General features: G+C 49.3%; 2 protein-coding genes across 11 annotated transcripts in view; one reads left to right on the forward strand and one right to left on the reverse strand.

The window, feature by feature from the left end:
- Positions 1-9447, forward strand: part of DLG3 (discs large MAGUK scaffold protein 3) — a 52314-nt gene extending 42867 nt beyond the window's left edge. For 4 of the 8 annotated variants that reach the window (XM_032701829.1, XM_032701831.1, XM_032701837.1 and 1 more), the window contains 7 exons: positions 1273-1314; positions 2045-2095; positions 2904-3005; positions 3181-3353; positions 3921-4030; positions 4999-5090; positions 6788-9447. In XM_032701829.1, the coding sequence (XP_032557720.1) occupies positions 1273-1314; positions 2045-2095; positions 2904-3005; positions 3181-3353; positions 3921-4030; positions 4999-5090; positions 6788-6894 (677 nt within the window). In that variant the 3' untranslated portion in view covers positions 6895-9447. Of the gene's footprint in view, positions 1-128; positions 175-1272; positions 1315-2044; positions 2096-2903; positions 3006-3180; positions 3354-3920; positions 4031-4998; positions 5091-6787 lie in introns of all 8 variants that reach the window. The other 4 variants (XM_032701833.1, XM_032701834.1, XM_032701830.1 and 1 more) reach the window with 3 other exon arrangements.
- Positions 9448-13128: 3681 nt separating this feature from the next.
- TEX11 (testis expressed 11) overlaps positions 13129-15590 on the reverse strand; it is a 29451-nt gene continuing 26989 nt past the window's right edge. For 2 of the 3 annotated variants that reach the window (XM_032702299.1, XM_032702298.1), the window contains 3 exons: positions 15292-15412; positions 14411-14575; positions 13129-13429 (listed from right to left, as the gene is read on the reverse strand). In XM_032702299.1, the coding sequence (XP_032558190.1) occupies positions 13358-13429; positions 14411-14575; positions 15292-15412 (358 nt within the window). In that variant the 3' untranslated portion in view covers positions 13129-13357. Of the gene's footprint in view, positions 13430-14410; positions 14576-15291; positions 15413-15590 lie in introns of those variants that run through there. The other variant, XM_032702300.1, reaches the window with a different exon arrangement.

Consider the following 15590-nt stretch of genomic DNA (forward strand, 5'->3'; position numbering starts at 1 on the left):
CAGCTCTGGGCCATTCTGCACTCCTGTCACTAATGCTGGTCTGGCTCTGTCTCCCCCATCCCTCTGACTCCCCTTTCCTGCGCTCTCTTCTCTCCCCCTCTCTCCCTTCTTGCTGTCTGTGAAATCAGGACTTCCCTGGGTTAAGTGACGATTATTATGGAGCAAAGAACCTGAGTAAGTTGAATTCCAATGCACATTGTTCCTTTTCCATTGCTGGTGGTGCCTGGGGAATGGCCTGGCTGTGGCTGGGGCAGCTGTGCTTCTCTGGGTGTGGGGCAGGAGGAGGCCCCTGAGTGCTGCTCCACTGATGGGGACCCCACGTCTGCTGGCAGAGGCTACAAGGCTTGAGGTGCCAGTGCTGCATGTGGGACAGGATGGGGGAGCTTGTTTGGGGGTGTTGGCCATGCCCTAATTATGCTCAGCTGAGGGCTGCCTGCTGCACCCAGGGTGAGCTGTACCTCCTCATCCTCTTCTTTATCCTGCTCCTGGCTGGGCTGGTTGTTGCTTTAGCACTCAGAGCCACTACCAGTGTGGGTGGAAGGAGGCCATGACCATGACAGGCCTGCTCTGAGTGGGGTTGGTGACAGCATTTTGAGGTGTTCCCACCTTCCTCTGGGTTAGCACTACCCAGAGCTTCAAATCAACACTGGCGGGAGCCCCATGGCCCTCCCAGCGAGTCCCCACCAAGCTCGTCACCCCCCAACCAGTGCAGAGCCTGACAGGGGCAGGCAGTGGCCAGCAAGCCTCTGTGGGGTGGTCGCAGCACTAGGATCAGCCTGTGCAAGCAAAGCCCCAAACTCTGTCCCATCCTGTCACTGTCTTGTCTCTGTGCGTCCCAGCCCCATCCCCAGAGGTAGGCTCCCCTCTCCCTGTGCCGGAATGGAACCGTGCCCCCCCTGCCTGCTGTGTGCATGCTGCACCTGCTCCCCCTGCCAGCACCCTCCTCCCTGTGCACTACACCTTCCCTCTGTCTGGGAAGCCCAGTGCAACCACCACGTCTGCCCACACCTGCCAGGCAGCCCTCCTGGCATTCCTGCCTTCTCCCAGAGTAGCCAAGCATCCCCCTGCATGTCCCCCATTCCCCAGCAAAGGGTAAAAGATGCCGCCCTTGCCCATGTGGCACAGACTTATCCCAGTGGGTGCTGGGGCACAGGTTTTTTGGGAGGCCAGTGCTGTCCTGCCCTGGATCAGTAGTGCTGGGTGACAGCCAGGGTGCCCCTGTGCCTCCCACCCATGCTCCTTCTGAAGGGGATCTCTCTGGTTGCTTTGCAGAGGGCGTGACATCAAACACCAGTGACAGCGAGAGCAGTTCCAGTAAGTGTCTCACCTGCTCTCCCAGCCCGTGTACGTGTGTGTGTGTCCCTGTATGAGTGTGCACGTTCTGGCACTTCCATCTTGTCTTGTCCCAGTGGTGGTTCTGTTCGGAGGCTGGTCCTTCCTGCTGGTGACACAGATGCTGCGGCCAGCTCCCTCCTGGGAGCCAGGGAGAGCAGGGGCTGGGGAGCAGGAACAAACCTCCCTGCTCCACTGCTCACTCCTGGATGCAGGGCTCTGCTCCAAGCTTGGGTGGTGGGTTCCCAGTCCATGGTGGTCACCCATCCTTGGTGCCTGCTGCAGGAAGCGACGGCCAGAGGCCAGGTCTGTAAGCATGGGTGACTCCTGGAGCCCAAGCCTGTACAAGAACATGGGATCCAGCTGCAGCAGATGCTCCCTTTGTCCCCAGCAGGTCCTCTAAATACCTGCAGCACACCTGCCATCCACCCTGCAGGGAGGATGGTACATTCCAATGGGCCCAGAGCCTGCAGTGGTGGGGAGGGAAAGAGGAGGCTTGAACTAGAGCTGGGACGTGAATAATTGAAGTGGCTCAAGGGCTGGTAACTGCATGCCTGTCATGCTCCACATCGATGGGTGGAATGATGTGAGCAGCCTGGAGTGTCCCCAGAGCTGCAGGAGGCTAGAGGGACAGGAGTCAGCTTCTCATGGGTGCAGAGGGGCTGGAGAGCTGCTGTGAGCGCTCACCTGCCTCTCCCTGGCTCTGTTGCAGAAGGACAAGAGGACACCATCCTGTCGTACGAGCCCGTGACACGGCAAGAAAGTAAGTCCTGGTGCTGAGCTGCCCCACTCCTGGTCCAGCGTGGCCACCTGTGTCCCCAGCACAGGCAGGGTGGCCAAGGTGCCCTCCTCCTCTCCTGCCATCCCAGCACCACGCTGGGTGAACACAAGTGGAGTCTCATGTGTTGTGTGCAGCAGGAGAGCCAAGAGTGCAGCTGCCTCGCTGGGTTCTGCCTGGCCTCGACTGCCCCTTTTCAATCAGCAGTAAAGACCTGTGACGTGGTCTGCAAGACCAAGGGAGAGATCCAGAGCTAAAACTGAGCTGGGCTTTAGTCCCCAGTTGAGGACAGGATTATCCTTTCCTGCCTCAGACCAGGTCCCTTCTGCAGAGCAACCCTCCTCCCCTGGCCCTCAGCCTGTAACCCTGCTTGATGCTCAATCCCTGCAGACCCTTTTGCAGGCTGAATATTCCCAGCCTCGGTGGTCTCTCCTTACCAGAAGCTGGATCTGACTTTTAGGCTCCCATCACTCCCCCAGCTCTGTGGCATCCTCACCCAGCTGTCCTGGTTGCCTGGCTCTGCCCCGAGCAAGGGAGCAGCTTTGCTGATCCATGACCCTGGAGACCTGCAGCACCTTCCCTGGGGCCACACAGATGGTTTGGGTCAGATGGGAAGGAGATGTTGACCGTGACCAGGAGGAGATAAACTCGCACGGAGGAGGCACCTTTGGGTGCCCATGTGAGCAAGAGCACCCACTGCCAGGAGGGAGAGGGCAGGTCGATGCCAAAGGTGGCAGTAGGGTCAGCTGCCCGCAGCACAGGTGGGGCCTCAGGTTGTGGCTCTTGTTCACAGTTCACTATGCCAGGCCGGTGATCATCCTGGGACCAACAAAGGACCGAATTAACGATGACCTCATCTCGGAATTCCCACACAAGTTTGGTTCCTGCGTGCCCCGTAAGTCCCAGCTGGCACTCAGTGCTCTTGCTGGAGGGAGGGGAGGGTGGGGGCTCTGCTGCTTGTGGGATCTCACCCACAGCATGGGGAGGGGGCCGGGAGCACTGGTGGGTTTTCCCCCTCCCGGTTTGCCGTGTGTCACTCGGGTTCACTCTTGGTGCCCACTCTCCTCCAGACACTACCAGGCCTCGGCGGGAGAACGAGGTGGACGGACAGGACTACCACTTCGTTGTATCCAGGGAACAGATGGAGAAAGACATCCAGGACAACAAGTTCATAGAGGCTGGGCAGTTCAATGACAATCTCTATGGGACCAGCATTCAGTCAGTGCGAGCAGTGGCAGAGAGGGTGAGTGTCAGGTGGCATTCCTGGGACTGGGACACATCCAGCCTGAACCCGTACACATTCAGCAGTTCCCCTCCTTTCCCTGTGTTTTTAGTGAAGGGCTGTAACCACATTAAGTGAGTGTGGCACGAGCCTCTCCTCCCTTGAGTCCTGCCAAGCCATGTGGCTGCTTTTCTCAGCCGTGTTACTCTACTTCACTGTCATACCTTTGTCATCCAAACTCCGCCCGAAAGCCCAGCACTGGTGGCACCAGCCTTGTGCTTAGGAGCTCACAGGACAAAGGTACCTGACTACCCTCAAAGCAGCAGCGTTCCTCTGCAGGAGTGCTGGAGTTACCAAGGGCTTGTAAATCGTTTCAGATGTCCAGGCAAAAATTCAGTCCCTTTGCATTGGTACTGTCCTGCCCTGAGCAGGCAGGAATGTGATGCCACTGGGAGCTGGCTTATGTCTGAGGACTGGGGTTTCATCACTGTGGCTCCTCTCCTTTGTAAGCACATCTGTATGAGCAAGCTGTTTTCTGCACAGAGTAGACTGTGTGGGCAGGTCTGATCCCAACTGTCTCCTTTCCAGGGGAAACACTGCATCCTGGATGTGTCTGGCAATGCTATCAAGAGGTTGCGACAAGCACAACTGTATCCCATTGCCATTTTCATCAAACCAAAATCCATTGAAGCTCTCATGTAAGTGCAGCACCGTGTTCTGTGCCACTCCAGGGCAAGGAGCTCTGGCACGTTGGGGGGCTGTGTCTGCTGCCTTTGCTTTTTAGAAAGCAGCAGAGGTTGCTTTTGGTGCTGAACTTGTCCCTAGTTAAGTAGGAGCTGGGCCCATTGCTGTCTGTGTGATGTCCCTGCACATCTAATGCCATAGTGCATCCAGGCTTCGTGGATTTCTCTGGCTTAAAGCCCTTCATTCGTTCCAAAGAGGATCATCCATGGGAAATGTAAAAATGCTCCTAAATGTGCCTGGTGTAAACTGCTCACCTGGGCCCAGAAGAGCTGTTGAGAGCCTGTAGTGCTGGATCACAGCTGGGTGGTGGCTGAGCCTGGACAGCCCTGGGGAACAGAGAGGAGATGCTTCCTATGTTCCTAAGGGGGACCTTCTGCCTGTCCTGTTGTTCTGGCCCTGGATAGTGCAGGCTGGAAAGGATGTAAGAGCTGAGGTTTCAACTCTTCTGAGCAGCAGAGAACAATATCTGTGAGGAGGTTCAACAGCTTGAGACTGACTCTGAGATCAGAAGAGACTCTGCTGGGATAACCCCTTCTCAAGCCAGAAGGGGTCAATTTGCTTATTTGGGTGTTTTATGAAGATGAGGAAACCTAGGCAAGGAGCATGGTGACAGGCTCTGGAAAAGCAGGGAGACTTCTGCAGTGGTCTTGCAAATTCAGGGAATTGTCTGGGTTTGAGTTCACTCCTGTGCTATGGTGAAGGGGAGGTGGTGGCAATGGGAAGAACTGTTGGAAGTTGAGATGAAGTGCTAAGGCAGCCTGGAGCATGTGGGGAAGGGCCCTGCCTTTGAGAGCTGGGTCCTGCACAGCTTCCATTCCTATGAGCACAGGATTCCCAAGCACCCTGGCTCTGTGGGCTATTTTTGCTTCTGTTCATTGCTGAGAAAAAGAACTACAAGTTTCTGGTTTTTTGTGCATGGCAGGGAGATGAACCGGAGACAGACGTATGAACAGGCCAACAAGGTCTTTGATAAAGCCATGAAACTTGAGCAAGAGTTTGGAGAATATTTTACAGGTGAGTGTCCTGAGCAGGCTTGTATCTGATTTATTTCATTTTTCCATCTGACAGCTGTGACCTCTCTACCAGCACTGTCTCACTGCGGGGTCATGGGAAAACGTCCAGCTTCATCAAAGCAAAAAAGAAATGGCAGTTTGCCAGGAGGGCTCTGCAAGGGGACTGCTCCAAGATCAGTGGATAAGAGCAAACCAGTTGTAGAGAAGGAGACGAGTTGTCAGGCAGGATTTTCTGAGTTTGTGAAAGCTTATTGCCAACTTTAGTACTACTAAAGGGGAAGCAGAGCAGAGATTCAGGGTGCTGCAAGTCTCCAGGAAATAAACTCCCTGCGTGGGGAAAAGGGGAGCATTTTCAAAAAGAGAGAAGTGTCGTTTTTAAAGAGGAAAGATAAAAAATTAGTGACCTAAATAGTGGAGACTGTCCTGAGTTATTACAAAACATCTCCCAAAAAAGACTGGAAGTTTGGCTGACTTCCTAAGTAGTCTTTGCTGAAGAGCCAGGCTGGGGCTGCTGGCACTTTGTGCCTGTAGAGATGAGCTGCTCATGACACAGGCATCCTTGTGCATTAAGGAACTAATGTTTGTAACATGATTAATTGTGGAAAATCATGGACAGGCAAAGACGCAGAGAAACTGGTCTTCCATCTTTTCTTCGGAGCAGTAACTGTTTATTCTAAAGCTGAGGAGTCACAATCCTGCCAAACCCTATATTACCCACCTAACAGCTACTGGGAAGAATCCCAAGCAGAACCTTTTTCAAAAATTGATCTCGTATGAACAAATGTCTGTGTAGAAACAGGGTAAGAGTTTTCCCCAGACCTGTCCTGGGCAGCAGCTTCAGAGCTGCTGGCTGTTATTCCAGGGGGCTGTGCTGCAGTTTTGCAGACCCTCAGCACGCCACTGTGCACTTGGAGGGTGAGTTTGAGGGTGACCTGGGGAAGGAACACCCTTGGCTGAAATGTCTTGTTGAAAGAACTGGGTAATGGGCAGAAAGATGGTTCTTGTCGCAAGTTCTGTGCCAGCAACTTAAAATGAGGGAACAGAGATGCTGGAGAGTACAGAGGCAGGCTGGATTACCAGGAAGCTTTGGCCCCCATGTGCATGTTCCTGTGATGCAGGAAGCACAGTGAAGGGTCTGTGCTGGATGGTGAGACCGTCGCTGCTCTGTGAGCGAGAGTTGCTGGGAGCAGCCGTGCCGTGACCTTTCCCAGCCTGACAGCACACGATCCCCAGCCTGCAGCAGGGGAAGCAGCAAACAGAAGGAGCCCTCAGCAGCCGACCAGAGGGTACAGACCAACCCAGCCCCTCGGGGCAGACTGATGTGCCCCAGCCTTGCCTCCCCTCGCTCGGGTTCACCGCGGCGCAGCAGTGGCGGCGGCAGTGCCAGGCCCACCCGCAGCCTCGGTGCCTGACACAGTTTGCAAAGCTGATTAGCAGCCTGGTGTGGAGAGCCCAGCCAGCCCTGCACACATGAGGAGCTCTGCCAGCCGGGATCAGTGCTGGCTAATCCCCGGGGAGGTGCTGGTTTAACCCTCTCTGTCGCAGTGGGGCTGTTGCAGCTCCTCTGACACGGTTCAGTCTCTGCTGGCTGTGCCCTCCGGCCCCTTGGGACAGAGGGAATGCCCTCCCACAGCTCATGGCATGGAAGGGACAGTGCTGCCTGGTGCTCAAGGTCTTGCTTGTTCTCTCCTCTTCCAGCCATCGTACAAGGAGACTCTCTTGAAGAGATTTACAGCAAAATCAAACAGATCATTGAGGACCAGTCCGGGCACTACATCTGGGTCCCGTCCCCAGAGAAGCTCTGAAGATGTCCCCCACCTGCTTCCTTGTGAGCAGAAGATCTCTGAAGTCCCACCCATCCAAGCCCTCTGCCCTGAGGGGGAGGGATATGAAAACTATTCCTGCCCCCTTTTTTAGATCGTCGCAAAATTGAGTTTTCTAGTCCTGTTTCTTTTGTTGGGATGAACTCATATCATTCATCACGTGACTGTTCCCACCATTCCTGCATGGACCTTCCCACTGCTCCATTAGAGACAGATGAGAACCCATTCAAGGTCGTTTTTTATTATTATTATTATTATTATATTATTATTATTATTATTAACTAAACAAAGAATCAAGATGGGAGGAGGCGGATAAGGACTAATGTAAGAAACAAGTGAAACAATGGACTCTGAACACGAGCTGGTATCAGAGCTCCAGGGGCATTTTTCCAAGTGTGACTGTCTAGCAGCTCTGAACAGCGCGACACACGGGCAGCAGAAAGCATTTTATTTATCTGTATATGTAATTTATATATAATATATAGAGAGATATTATATATATATTATATATATATATGTATGTGGACTAGGAAACCTGAGGGACCTCTCTGGAAAGGTATTGTGTTATTGCAAGGTTCTTTCAGTTCCTCTGTCCCAACCACTGGGCGTAGGGAGTCCACTTGGGCAGGAAGAGCTCAAAACGGTACCAGGTGCTTTGGAAGCATCTCCCATCCAGGCCAGTTCCCTGCAGCCACCCTGGGTCTGAGGCAGAGCAGAGACTGGTACTGCCTGTGCAGGAGGGACCAGAGCAAGGAGCAGCAACTGGTCTGAGAGAGGCTGGGAGACAGAGACTGAGCAGGAGGCTGCGGAGCAAGAGAATGGATGATACTACATATTAAATTGCACATTGTTTTACATACCACCTTATGTGTTTGCATGAGAGGTTTCCTTTTGGTTCTATTTTTTTAAGCTGATTTTAAACCAAAACCATATTGTGTTGTTGTGTTGGCTTTTTTTTTATTATTATTATTATTATTATTCCATTTTTCTCTTGTTAATAATGAACTGAATGGGTATAAAATCCAGTTTTTTAACTTATTTTTTAAGCTGGCTCTATTGTAAATAGAATCTAGATCTGTGGTGTTTAGTTAAGAAATACTCTACTGGCCACATGGAACAAATGTACTCACTGTCCTGTGTTGCTGTGGAAAACCTGGGATGTTGGACTGGCCCTGTACCTGTGGGTGCAGGTGAAATGACCCATTCTAGCTCGTGGCAGCACACTGACATTCCCTTCTGCATTAGCCACTGGCAGGAAAAGCCCCCAGCTGTGCCTTGGATGGACACTCACATTTTCCAAATCAGTAACAGAACTGAAAAAACTTCCTCTCTTCCCTGCTCCATGCCAAATTCCTGGCTCTGCTGCGTGCAGGTGCCAGTGGTGGCTTTCCCAGTGGGAGGCCCATCCTTCCAGCACGGCAGGACCTCGCCTGCTGGGAGCTGGGGCTTGGTGGGTGACTGCGTGGCCGCCTTGCCTGGTTCTGTCTCTGACACCTCTGCACGAATCCTGTTTCCGAAACTGGGCTCTGCTCCCCCTCTCAGGGTGCCCCCAGAAGCCCGAGGTGGTGCCGAGTGCTGGCAGGGCTGAGGGCAGGGGGTGCAGAGCTGCCCCTCCTGCTGGGCACTGGGATTTTTCAAGTGAGACAACTGTGAGCACCCAGACCGTCGGCCCTGAGCTGAGACATGTCTGTCCTTGAGGACACCTTGGTTTCCATACTTGAGTGGGGGCTCCAGTGTGAGAATAGACCCTGGTGTGAAGCTGGGGCGACACTTGTGTGGCCTTTGAGAAGGAGCTGTGCTGCTGGGCACCTGTGTGCAGGTACGAGCGCTCCCACCTTGCACAGAGCTGGCCGAGCACCAGGGCCGAGGTCACTGCACAAGCACGAACAGGTAAGTGTTCTCCTCCTGTTTGGCAGGGATAGGTGAGGGCACGGGGTGCTGGTCCCCTCTCCCAGAGGCGATGGTACCGGTGTGTCAGTCGGTGCCTGGCACACACAGGCCGTGGTTGTCAGTGTGAGCAGGAACTGTAGGACTGTCCCTGTGCTGTCTGGGGAGAAGCCCCTCTTTGCCCCTCCTGCATCCCAAGGAGCCCTGCAGGGACTGAGCAGCTTCTGGGGACAGGAGGCGGGACACAGACACAGCCGTGAGCACGGTGGAGCGCAGGAAGGATTCTGCTGTTCGGGGGGGAACAACCCTAAAGGAGCACATGGAACTTTGGCAATGGATCCCTGCTCAGCATCCACCCCCTGCCCCGCTGCTCCTGCTCCGGCTGCTATAAATGTCGGTCCCTGGAGAAGTGGAGTAAGTGAAACAAAAATCCTTAAGGTGCTAGTCACACCATTCCTGTATTTTTTTTTTCCTTTTTCTTTTTTTTTTCCTAATAGCCTGTCTCCCTCTGTCGAGTCACGTGGAGAAAAAGATGATGTACTCCATGGCATAGCTGACAGTATCGAATCGATCATGACAACAGTAGTTGGTTAACAGTGTTTCTTCCAAGGAGACATATATTTTTAATAAACAGAGAGTTGCAAAGAACTCTGTCTTTGAGACCTTCTTGTAGAGTCCTTCATTGCATGCCAGATCTGGTTTGTTGGTGATCTTAGCACCTATTGATATGGTCTCTCCATGGCAAACTGAAGTGTTGACAGGGGTTTTTTAAAAAAAAAAAAAATTGCTTTTTTTTTAGTACAAAAGGTGGTCACTGAGAACTTGCCTAATGCAAAAAAGGAAATTAAAAAAAATAAAAGAAAAAAAAAGAGAAAATAAAAGAAAGGAAGTGGCTGGGCCTGTAACTAGGCCACTGAAAAGCTCTTTCATGGTTGGGTTGTTGTAACACAGGTTGAGTCTGGCCTGATGATGTGACACCATAAGTGTATTTTGGGTCATAGTTTGAATTGTGGGGAGGTTGCTTTGCAAATAATAGGGTTTACATGTTGCTACATAGTTGTTCCTGTATTGAATATGAAGACAGCAAAGTAAATACATAGTCCAGCCAATACAGAGCTTCTTTTTACAGTTTAACATGCTGTTCAGCTATCAGAGAGGAGAAAGAAGCTGTAAAGACAACTAGTATAGTTTTAAATACCTTGAAGTGCAGACAAAAGGAGTGTTCACTGGAAGACAAATGGGGTGAGTAGGGTGTCACTGCATTCTTGCCTGAATCCGCTTTGTCATTTAACTGAGCTAATGGAAAGGTGAGAGGGGTTTGGTTTTTAAATATTATATTTCCTTTTTTCTTGTCAAACTGCACACAAGAGAAGCAAATTGAGATTTCAGGAGAACAGGAGCATTGACTGAGCACATGGGCATATAGTTTGCAGTTTATGAAGCCCACTGGACAAATTAAACACCGTTTAGAAACTCCTTTAGCTGATCAGATCAACCGTCTGGTGGTGGTGGTTGTCCACAAAACCCCAGCAGATCAAGCAGGTGCTAAGCAGATCTGATGTCAGCAGTACCACTCTCAAAAATCCAACCGTTTGCTTGCCTAATGACAGACTTGGAATGATGAAGCATCACAGAAGCATTGCCTGTTGCTGGCTGCCACAGGGGCTGCCAGGCTGCTCTGTCCAGTCCCGGTAACCCTGGGCTGCCGCTCATGGATCTGCAGCCACTCCTCCCTGGGCAAACCGGGATGTGTCCTGAGCTGATGTGTCATCTCGATCTGCTGTGACAGGAAACATTCAGGTTCCAGTGGGGAGAGGATCACGGGGTTATGTTCTCAAATAAACCCTGTCACTCCTGTAAGGTGGAGACAACCACTGGCAGGGAAACCGGCATGGGAAGAGAATGAGCATGGTGTGAAGGAAGAACGTGCTCTGTTAAAGCTTTTTATTATTAGCACCATGCTCTAACCAACTGAGCTAATCTTAGGGTTTTAACAACCTATTTTTCTGGCTAAGGACAAATAGCTCTGCCTACCAGGACCTTAGCAAAGTCCTGGACCCAGCAGCTGCAGAGCACTGTCCTGTTAATGGTCCTGTCTTGTGAAGTGTAGGGGGATGGTTCTCTCTGCCAAGATGTCCTGCTCCAGCTGCCTGGAACAGGCATGAAACTAATCTGTCCTAAGACACCTCTAGAAAATTAGACCATAAGCTGCTTGTGCTGCAGAGAAACATGTCTGTGCTTCTCTCTGCAGCTCTGGATAATTAACTGTCTTGGCCTTGGTTAAGCAGAGGAGCACAGGATCTGTGAGCCTACTGGAAGAGGGGCTTTAAAGGAATTTTATTAGAGTTTTCTGAAAAATTGTCTTCCCTTGGATGCCTGAGATGGGGGAACCTGGATAGCCCTTTGTTGCTAATGATGCTTGGCAGCACAACCTTCAAGGACTGCTGTTCTCTGCTCTCCTCAGGATGTCACAGCAGGATCCATGGCTGTGCAGCAGGTAAAGTTATCATTGTGTCAAAGGTGTCTCTTTCCTTGAATTATCCTCAGGTTCCCCTTGACTTATAGTATTTATTTATATCTCTTGCCTCCAAAATGAGGGTTATGTTTAACTTTAGGGTTTTTTAACCCTAAGGAAAAACATTTCATTGTTGGGGTCAGTCGGTGCAGCAGCATCTCTTAGTGGAATGAGCACACAGGAGCTCTTGTGAGACTTGCAATCCCTTGTTGGGGCCACACTTGGCTCAGCACAGGTTTGACCGTGGTGTTTCCTCCCTTAGTTCATGCACTGCTTGACAAAAGCTTCTGCCCAATCCCCTAATGAGCTTCAGCCCTCTGCCAATTACCTTGATTACTGTGACCACTTCAATTCTAGGTGTTGGTGGCCAGGCTGGCCCCTCTTCCTTCCTGCCCCTCCAGAACACTCAACAGCTCAATCAGCCACAACAGCAAAGCTCTTCCCAGACTGTGTGGGGGGAGGTGGCCCATCCCCAATGGAAAGCTGCTGGAGAGCCACCTCCTCTGGCTGACAGGGGGTAGAAGGGGCTCCTCTCCAAATAGTTATGAAATTATCAGATTGGAGGGGGGAAAAAAAAAGACAGGGCACAAAATACAGAAAGGGGGGAAATTTGTGACCTCCTGCCCTAGAGGATCCATTTGTGTTCTCAGCAGCAAGTTCCAGAACCGGTATCCAGCACACCCTGCAGCTTCCACAGTGATGTGTAAATCGGAAACAGTGCAATGCCACCCCCTGGAGCCATCTGTGCACACCCAGGGATGAGCACCCGGGCTCTCTCAGCTGAAAGAAAACAGGGATCAACGAAAAGAGAAGACTGGGGGAGGAAAGAGCAGCACTGTTTGTTTTTTTTTCTTCCAAGTCAGCTGTTGTTGGCTTAAAAAGATTTATTAACCCACAGTCACTCTGGATGGGCTACTGAACTATAAAGCAACGTTTAGCCTAGAAAAATAACCTGGACCAGCCTGCACCTACACCAGCAAACACCTGCAAAGCAGAGTGATTGCACACAAGCTGCCTACTGGGAAAGGCCACTGCAAATGCAGCTAATTAAGTCTGATTCAGCTAGGAGAGGAATTCTTGCCCTACTTAAACCCTGTGTAAATACTCAGCCTGGAATAAAATGTGCCATGTGAAAATCTGGAGAGAAGAGGTGAGTACTATCAGCAGAGCCTGTGGCTGATCTGATCTGGCCTCCTTAGGGAAATCTGTAGCATAAAAGAAATCAAACTGAGTACCTCCAAGGAAAATATTCAAACAATTCCGGCTGTAGGCAAAACCACATCTAATGCTTCCTTCTGTGGCTGTATGTAATTACCTGCTGACACTTCCTGGGTAAACATGACCTTTGTCACCTGGTCCAGGGTGACACCTTTACCTGTTCATGTGTGTGTGCAAGTCAGAACTGAGAACAACAATTAAGGGCTGCCTGGGACGCACTCAGTGAGCTCCAAGGGAGGGTGGAGCCCTCACAGCAGCCCAGAACCAGTGCCAGTGAAAGCCTCGGCTTTTTCCTTGAGCTCACAGTCTGTCCTAACTGACTGTGAAAGCAGCAACCAGCTCTGAATTCTTGTCCACGCTGAAATGGGCTGGAAGCTAAAGTGACCTGATAAATATTTATGCAGCAAGGCAGCTATGACATCCAGAGGAGATGGAATACTTCTGGAATACTTTTATCATTCTCACCGCCACTTTCTACTAAAATCAGATGTTTAAACCAGCCTGTTACACAACAGCAGACGCATCTCCTGAAAAAGTTAAATATTTATTTCTAACTGTTAAATATTTATTTCTAACTGTTAAATATTTATTTCTAACTGTTAAATAGCTCAGGAGAATGAAAATTATTCCCTAGAGAGAAACAATTACATTTATTGAATAAACACTCCCTAAAAAGTACATAACTTCTTTGCCAACAAGAAGGAGATCCTGGTTTCTTTTCCACTGCTCCCATGACCTCATGCCTTTGCAGAGCTAACGGTTGTTTTATTCAGCAGAACATTTCCAAGAGAGACTGCTGTCCTTTTTTTGCAGTTGTGCCTCTCATTATTCTTCATTTGGAATAAATCCTTTTGCTCTGTCCAGTTTGTCCAGAACCTCACTATAAAGACCAATCATCTGGAGAATATAAGCACCACAGTTGTCAGCAAGGATGGATAAAGCTGTATCATTCAACTAGATATAACAAAGTGACAGGGAACAGAAGCAAGGGAATAAGTGGGAGCTTCTAAACCTGAAATATCAGGTTGATGTAAAGATTTTGGCTCAGGTTTAAATACAATAGCTTATTAAAAACCAGTTAAATCAGTGCAACCTAATAAAGGTGTCATAAAGCATAGCTTACATCCGAGTCTTACATCAGTGAATAAACCTATTCACCAAATCACAGAACTTGGGGTTGATGTTGAGGTTGGAAGGGAGTGATCTCAACTCCTACTGTCTTAACTGACATATTTAAAATGGTCTTAGAGTTACAGCCAGCCCTTGATTGCCCAGATTGTGCATAAGAGAATGAAAGGTGACACCAATCAGGCTGTGCAGTGTTGCAATCTAGACAGGAGCACCAGCCAAAAACTGTAGAAAGAAGCTTACTTGTGAAAGACTGAAAAAAAAGTGTCATTGCAAAGTGTCATCTACAAAGGTACTGGCTCTGAAATTTCTCCCTCACAGAAGTGGCTAAGCTACACCTGAAAAGATGAGCTTTAAGGATTTCACTCACATCAGCTTAAACCCTATTTATAAAACACTAGATTATACTAGAAACCAAGCTTCAAAGTATTCATACAACAGCTGACTTAAGTAAGCTGGTACAGCAACTTGACTTTAGTTAAAGCAGGCAAAGGTACAAGGGTTCTCCTATGGCACAAACAGAAGTTTATAAAAGGACATTACATTACTCTTTCTATTGTCTATCAAAACCTTTCTGGCCTCTCTTTGAAAAAATCTTCTAGCATCAGGTTCCCCCAAAATATTTAGGTACCATGCTTCTCCTGAAACTCTTCAGATATCATCACTACTGGTTTCTTCACCCAGATCCACGTCTCAAATTCAGGCCAGACATCCAATCCCACATCCCCAGATCCCCCTGTGTACACTTACATGGCCCTCATAGCTCTTCTTCAGAGATCCTAAATGATTGAGGAAACGCATTCCCAATCCACACCACTGCTCAGCTTCCTTGTATTTACCAACAGTGTACTGAAATATCCCTGTATTCCAGGCTCTTGTCATCAACCAAAGGATCTCCATCTCTGGGTAAGCATTCTGGGGTGGCAAACCAGAAACAGCAGCTCATCAGAAAATAGAAACTTCACTTTAAAACTGACAAGTCAAGAGTGTGTTAGAGTTCAGTTTTAGAGTGGGAAAACAGTCGGGTTTTTTCCTCCTAAGCCAAGGGCAATTCCTTGGGTAAGAAATGCTTTTCGAAAGAAAGATTTTACTCTCCATACACCTGTCCTCACAGAAAACAAGGCAAGAGGTACCACAGGGACTGACAGCACAGCAATCCAGTTCTAGGTAACCCAGAAAAAACAGTAACATAGTAAGTTCCCAAAAACATTTAACAAAAAAGAGATTAGAAAAAAAAGCAAGACTGGTATCCAAATTTTAGATGGTTTAAACTGATCTGAAAAAGTAATCTGCATTTAAAACACATACTCAGCATAAGAACGTAGAAAGCAAGAGGAGTAAAGATAGATCTTCTAGCTCAAGATGTTTCTAAACTAGCCACTGAAAATTTGGCCTTAAATATCTCCAAAAAAACCCTTACAAAATCCAGGGAAATTTGTAATGCAGTCATAAATATCCAAGAGACATTTTTTTTTAGGTAATTTTGGTGTATCTTTTACTGAAGAAGTCTTAGCAGCTCCACATGTAACAGTATATAATGTTCAGTTTACTAATTATTCTCAGTCTAATGAGAATTTTTTCCCAGTGTGCTCAGGATCATCTCCCATCTCTTGGCTTCCTGTTCAACTTACTGTGCTGCTGACTACACTCAGAGCATCTTCAAAGTAGTCCCACACCTCCTGCAGGACACAGGTCTCCAAGTCTGTTAATCCAGTCGGCAAAGAAATATTAATCAAGCTATGTAAGCATTTGCTGAGAATTGAAAGAAAGTAAGAGAGGAAACATTCAATACCATGTGCACAAAACAGCTACTTTTTAGTATGAGCAGTATTGTGATTGTCAGACAGACATGTCTACCTTGGTGCTTACTACACTCACATTTTTGTTGCAGAAACATCCATTTTCCTGTATCAGATCTCACTCAAACAAA

Source organism: Chiroxiphia lanceolata, chromosome 14 (assembly GCF_009829145.1).
Source record: "Chiroxiphia lanceolata isolate bChiLan1 chromosome 14, bChiLan1.pri, whole genome shotgun sequence".
NCBI lineage: Eukaryota > Metazoa > Chordata > Aves > Passeriformes > Pipridae > Chiroxiphia > Chiroxiphia lanceolata.